The sequence below is a fragment of the Crocuta crocuta genome, unplaced genomic scaffold (genome assembly GCF_008692635.1).
Source record: "Crocuta crocuta isolate KB4526 unplaced genomic scaffold, BGI_CrCroc_1.0 scaffold480, whole genome shotgun sequence".
Classification (NCBI taxonomy): Eukaryota; Metazoa; Chordata; class Mammalia; order Carnivora; family Hyaenidae; genus Crocuta; species Crocuta crocuta.
The window spans coordinates 265,183-272,608 of record NW_027532418.1 but is presented as its reverse complement, the minus strand read 5'-3'; the positions used below and the strand labels follow the sequence as shown (position 1 = coordinate 272,608).

Here is a 7,426-nt window from a genome sequence, read left to right as displayed (position 1 = left end):
ATTTCTCACATTAGTATGCTGATATAAAGAAACATTGTGGGCTCAAGTTTTAGTATTTGTAGCATGGTTAATGTAAATGTATGAATCTTACTTGGTTTTTCAATTCAGATAATGAATCCTGAAACATATTCTATTTGCTCTTTGGTCCCTATGTTTGGGTAGTTTGTTGTAAGAGTTCAGATTGCAAAAAATACTATCGCTATGTACAAGAAGAAAAATCTCAGTCTATTTAATTTCTTAGTTCAGATAGAAATAGTTTGAATAGCAAAGAATATTAAGTGTGGGTATTTGTATACATTTACAGAGGGAGAGAGATGGAGAGAGAATGAGGTACATAATCAGAAAACTTATTCTGTCACCTAAGATGGTAAGAACAAGATAAAATTTATGGCAATTCCTACCTCTCATTTATAATACCAGATAGGATGATGACTGGAGAATAATTGCAAATCAATCACTATTCTAAAACCTTAAAATATGAAGTAAATACCTTACATTATTTTAATATTTTATACATTTCATACTAAGTTGATTGCATGAAGCATGAATTTGACAGACACATTATATAGGAAAAGATTATAAATAATTTTAGTCTGAATTAAATAAGAATTATTTCGTAAGCAAAAAATAAGAAGTCCAATTCTGTTATCTAAGATGGTGTGTTTACTGTTAGAAAGTACTAGAAAGAAGAAAATGGGGACTGTGATATTTCAGACATAACAGTAGTTTACAGAGTAATATACACTATCCTGGCTATTATTTATTATAGGCTACTTTATTTTAAGCTATTTATTTATCACAAGGAATAGCTGCGAGACTTTCAGAAACGTACTTGTCGAGTCCTTAGTTTTTGCATTGCTGATATTACCTCCTTATTTCTTAAAGTATAAATCATGGGGTTTAAAAGAGGAGTGAAAACAGTATAAAATATGGAAAGAACCTTATCCACTGGGAGACTGCTAAAAGGCCAGGCATAAATGAAGATGCAGGGACCAAAGAAGAGGGTCACCACCGTGATGTGGGCACTCAGGGTGGCCCTTGCCTTGGCCATGCCTGCTGAGGAGCGCCGTCTCACAGTAACCAGGATGACTGTGTAGGAGATCAGCAAGAGCACAAAGGAGCTCATGGCCATTAGACCACTGTCTGAAAGCATCAGTACCTCAAGAGTAAAAGTATTGGTGCAGGCAAGTTTGATAACCAGGGGAAGGTCACAGAAAAAACTGTCCACTTTATTGGGGCCTCAGAATGGAAGGTTTACTGTGAAGACCAACTGACTTACTGAGTGCAGAACCCCAGTGAGCCACGAGCCCACCACAAGGATTGTGCACTTGCGTGCACTCATGATGGACACATAGTACAAGGGTCGACATATGGCTACATATCTATCATATGCCATGGCCACAAGGAGCATCATTTCACCACCAGCAAAGACATGCAGAAAGAATATCTGGGTCATGCAGCCCTCAAAAGAGATGGTCTTGTGCTCCATAAGGAAGTCAATAATCATTTTGGGGGTGGCAAAGGTGGATAGACACACATCAATGAAGGAGAGGTTACTGAGTAGAAAGTACATGGGTGTGTGTAGTGCAGGTTCAGAGATGACAGTGAGCACAATAAGGAGGTTCCCCAGCACAATGGATACATAGAAAAGTGTGAAAAATGCAAAATAGAAAAGTTGTAGCTCTCCAGAACCTGAAAGACTGTGCAATATAAATTCAGTCACTCCTGATTTATTTCCTTGGTCCATGATTTCAAATTTCTGAGATGGGATCAGAAATGTTCCTGTAAAGTGAAATGGAAAAAACATCAGAGTATTGTGACAATATATGAAGAAAGCCAAGCCTGATTTCAAATTCCCCTCAGCATATTTATGTATTTAGATCCTCATAAGCACACAAATAAATGTTACATGGAGTCATTTATATTGTAATGACTGTATAACTTGGTTTTCATCTCTGAATCCCAGCATAATAGTCATCTTTTAAAAACACAAGTTAAAGTGCCTGGGTGGCTTAGTTTGTTGAACATCTGGCTCTTAATTTCAGCTCAGGTCATGATCTCACAGTTTGTGATATTGAACCCCAAGTCAGGGTCTGCACTGACAGTGGGGAGCCTGCTTGGGATGTGCTCTCTCTCCCTTTTTTTCTCTGCCCCTCCCTTTTTCTCTCTCTCAAAATAAATAAATAAACATTAAAAAATAAAAACAGAAGTTTACATTCACTTTCACATCTAAAGTCATACTGATAATAGTGTCGTCCCCCTTCTATAACTTCCATCTCATTTTAAATCACTCCCTTTAGGTAATCAACTTTACTTATTTCTGGGTTCTTCCTCCTATTTGTATTTTTGAAAAAAATAAATATGTGCTAAATAAAAATAAAATCAAATAAGTAAGTAAATAAATAAAACTTCTGATAAATAGGAAACACAAGGTGTGAGTCACACTGACAGGTTTCAAATGCTATTTCCTATAGCTCCTGGCAATGTGACCTTTGAGAAGATAATTTAACTTTCTGTGCTTCAGTTTTTCCTTCTACAAGTTGGGAGAAATAATAGTATATGCCTTAAATGATTATTGTAAATATTAAGAGAGTTAGAATAGATGAAATATCCAAGACAGCCCATGGCCCATTAGAGATGTTCAGTAGATATTAGGTATTATGCCTTTGTTCCATCAATGATGAAAATTTTGGCAGGAATAACTAAGCATAATACCTAAATTATTAACTATGTATTCATCCTACTTAAGAGAAGAACTACTTCATGCATTTTAATTGTGTCTATTTACTTTTAAGCATGTTACTATTTGAGTTAATAATATCATATTTTTATCTTTTTAGTTAGACTGTTTCAAATTTAGATTCTTTGCAAATTCATGATGACTTTTCTACCCAGTGACTCTGAATTTCTGTGAATTTAACGTGACCTTCAGTCGGCATTAAGTACCAAAAAATCCCATATTTACTGATATTATCAATCTAGATCTTCTCTATCAATTTATGTAAACAGATGTTATGATTCTGAAGGAAATTACATTTTATTCATTCTTTAATATTTTTCTATAGTTCCTCACTCATAGATGATGTTCAATAATATTGATCCAAATATACAAAAAATAAAAACTTTGGTTTCATATCAGCTAAAAGAGAATTGCTTTTATTTTCTTCTACATGCTAATTATCCTGTATAGTTTGGAGGAAACTCAAATTAAAAAAAATTCTCCTTAAGAGGCTCTGATTCTTTTCCTTGAGAAATAGCTCTCTTTTGATAACTTCTGAAGTTTTACTTGACTATTAAAATTAAATTACTAAAGATGATCTGAAGAAACTAAATAGGATGCATAATGAAGAATAACTGAATACCACAATAAGAAAACTTACCTTTAGAATGGTAGTGGGCNAGAACCCTAAATGTTGTTTTCTTATACACTAGCAGCTTACTTGCTTGAGTATGTACACCCTGCTTTAGAGTCTACTAATTAAGAAAAGTAGGTGGCTCTTCTGGAGTGAAATTCCTCAAAAGCCTGTCTTGTGAAATGTAGACCATTAACTCATTACATGTGGTACTCCATTTCTGGAAGAGAATCCAGGAAGCCTTTGCAGGGCAGAAAGAAGCTTTCTCACCTTGGGCAAAATAATTAAGATGATAGGGTCTGTCTTTAGTTTGTCTCTACTTACCTTTGTTTGTCAGCCCAGTGGTCTCTCTCCTTCTCACTACTCCGTCTTTTATTTATTCTTAACTGTATCTTAAGAATACAGGGTCGCCATGTTCCTCTGTCCAGACACCTAGTGAAACCTGCAGTAGATGAGGTAAATGTCCAAACTTCTGTTTCTTTTTCTAGAATTAAGGAAAAGTACTATAGGGGTCTATAGTACTATTTAGCAAATAAAAACTCATTTGCTAAAATCACGAGTATGGACATCTCTTGTTACTGTCATATATACATAGAAAAAAAGACCTCCTGTAAAGTTTTAAAAGTGGTTATCTTTGGGTAAGAGAGTATAGTAGTTTTTATTCTTTATCCATTTATGTATTTGCTGAGTTTTTCTTTCCTGCAATAAGCACATAATCTTTTTATTTTTTAATATAATTTACTGTCAAGTCAGTTTCCATACAACACCCAGTGTTCATCCCAATAAGTGCCCTCCTCAATGCCCATCACCCACTTTTCCCTCTTTCCCACCCCCCATCAACCCTCAGTTGGTTCTCTGTATTTAAGAGTTTCTTATGGTTTGCTTCCCTCCCTCTCTGTAACTTTTTTCCCCGTTCCCCTTCCCCATGGAAAAAACAGCAAAGCTCTTTTTGATTGACACATTTCTATTTTTTAATTTAGAAAAAATCAAATAAGGCAAAACAAAAATTAATGAGAACACATAGACTTAGTAACTGTTAATTTAAATATATACCCCTAGGGGCGCCTGCGTGGCTAAGTGAAGTGTCCAACTTTGGTTCCAGTCATGATCTCATGGTTTGTGAGTTTGAGCCCCAGTCAGGCTCTGTGCTGACAGTTCAGAGCCTGGAGCCTGCTTCAGATTCTGTATCTTCCTGTCTCTCTCCCCCTCCCCTGCTTGCACTCTGTCTCTCTCTCTCTCAAAAAATAAACATTAAAAAATATATATTATATATATATTATCCCTATATATACAGTACATTTTATTTTATAACCCCATTTTATAACCCATTTTATTTTATTTCCCCATGTCATTATAGTACTTTTATACCAGTTTTTTAATATACTTCTGGCATTTTTATTATATGGAAGTTTTCAATTTTCCCTGTTATTAACATATAATAACCTTGCTTTTATTTAGCTAATTAGGATACATCATTATAATTATGGAACTCAGATATTTTTGACTTATTGTACCAAATCTTATATCACTAAAATTTTCTGTAAGAATATTTATTTGTCACATCACACTTTACTGACAAGATGGTGTATTACACCATTTCTTTTTATTTATTTGCCTCAGGATAATACATCTTTATTGATGTTTCAATGCATAATGATTATTAGTGGAGTTAGCACTTATTAATGAATTGGCGATTTGTATACATATTTTTTTCTCCTCAGTTGCCTATCCATGTCTTTTGCCCATTGAGTGCTTCATCTTTTTATCTTTATATCCGTGTATCTTCATGTATCTTTATATCTATAGATATATAGATACTTCATGTGTTAAGACATTTTTTACAAGTATTCCACAAATATTTTAGTTTGTTCTTTTCCTTTTAATTTTGTTATATTATCAATAAAATTAAAGTATATAAATAACAAAGACCCATCATTTTTCCCAAGTAGTTTTGCTCTTATCTTGCTTTAAAAGTTTTTATAGGGGCGCCTGGGTGGCTCAGTCATTTGAGCATCCAACTCTTGATTTTGGTTCAGGTCATGATCTCAGAGTTTGTAAGATGGAGTACCCCATCATAGATCTGCGCTGAGGGGAGCCTACTTGGGGTTCTCCCTCTCTCTCTCTCTCTCTCTCCCTTTCATGTGCACACACGTGCATGCATGCATGTGCCCTTTCTCTTAAAAAAAAAAAACTTTAAAAAAGTATTCATTATTTTTTAAATTTATTAAAAGGCATATCAGTTATTTAAGTATTTATGGGCTTTTTAAAAATTTATTTCTGAGAGAGAGAGAGAGAGGGAGAGAGCGAGAGAGCGAGCATGAACAAGGGAGGGTCAGAGAGAGAGGGTGAAACAGAATCTGAAACAGGCTTCAGGCTCTGAGCTGGCTGTCAGCACAGAGCCCAATGTGGGGCTCGAACCCACTAACCGCTAGATCATGACCTGAGCCGAAGTCGGATGCTTAACCTACCGAACCATCCAGGCACCCCTATTTAATTAGGTATTTAAGCAAAACTTTTAAGAATTAAGCAGAAGCATATTAAATAAGTAGTTAGCAGTTAAAGTTTGAAAGGTCTCATCTTCAAATGCTGCCTATTATTGGACAAAGGGGAGTGGCAGTATTGAGTTCTATATGTGTAAAGAAGCAATTGAACTTAAGCACATATATTGACCATTAACTGTGTCACTACAGTAAGTGCCATACAATTGAAAGTAAGCTTAAAGATAACAGTGGCTGATTCTGCAGAAGAGGGTCTGAAGTTTAGTTCCATACAGAAAAATGAACTCAATCAGAGCATGAAGAGGGAGGGGAGCTGAAACATGGATATACAAGGTCCATCTTATTTCTATAATTAGAATATTATATTAAAATAGTTCGTTTACAGAGACCTATTTGAAGTGGCAGAAATATTAAAACTTACATGAGTCATTATGCAGTCACCATACAGACTCACTAAGAGAGGTTGGAATTTGTCTACTCTTTTTATTTCAGCACTGTCCCAAGTATAACCTGAGGTGTCATGACGATATGAGAAATATGTTCTTTTCATATGGCTTGCAATAATCCTCGTGCTTTACACATTTTAATTAAAGGAAGTAAAGGTAAAAATGTATTTCTCAATGATTGATAATTTTGTCCCACTGGGATGATTGCTAACAAGCCCTTTTATATCAGAGACCAATAAATATTATTTCTATCTAGGGATTCACATTACTGAAATCATGTTCCCAATCTATCTACACATTAGTTATTTTAATGCCTTATTATAACTGGTATATAATTCATTTTCTATGAAAATATATCCACAGGCAAGATTTCTGAGTGTTTTAGACTCTTCTTATAAAGTGACTCATTCTCTCTGCAGGTTCAGTTCTGTCCCAATCACTAATATTTAACACTTTTGTTGAAATACCAATTGTTTTAGGCCACATTCTAGCCACTGTAAAGATAGGTATAGCAAGAAATTACAATATTGTAAAACTATGAATCACTTAGGCCAAACAGAATATGTCATTTTTGTCTGTATTCTCCAATGAAATTTAAGTCAAAAATTTATAAAAATTGAATATCTACCACATGTGAAACCACAAATGAGATTTCAAAAATGTGTAAAACAAAGTACTTATCTGTAAATTACTTGGAAATTTTAAGGGCAATTAAGGAAAATAAACAATGTAACATAAAATTCAAAAGAAGACCATATGTATTATAAATATATGTATAAATATAAATACATATATACATTTGTAATGTTTTAATATGTGTATATACATATAAATATATGTATAATGCATATATACACTTTATGATATGTGGAACATCAGAAGAGATTATATTTTGTTGAAAAGATTAGAAAAGGAAAAAAAGAAAAGAAGGAAAAGGATGAGGTAAATACCAAAGACACAGAAGAAGACAAAAATGTATATTTGCAAAGGACCTTAAATGGGACATAAATGTTGTGAAACGCAGAGATGGTGATAGAAGATTACACGACACCTACAGACTAACATAAAAGCATGAGTAAAGGAAGTAGAGGTAATCAAAGAACAAATGCTCTAGCTTCACTAGAATATA

General features: G+C 34.1%; 1 protein-coding gene across 1 annotated transcript; it reads right to left on the bottom strand.

The window, feature by feature from the left end:
- Positions 1-820: 820 nt before the first annotated feature.
- LOC144243896 (olfactory receptor 4K15-like) lies at positions 821-3,721 on the bottom strand. The gene is given in 2 exon segments (XM_077779035.1): positions 821-1,782; positions 3,678-3,721. A coding segment is annotated over 1 exon segment (927 nt). The 5' UTR covers positions 1,748-1,782; positions 3,678-3,721.
- Between the last annotated feature and the right edge of the window lie 3,705 nt (positions 3,722-7,426).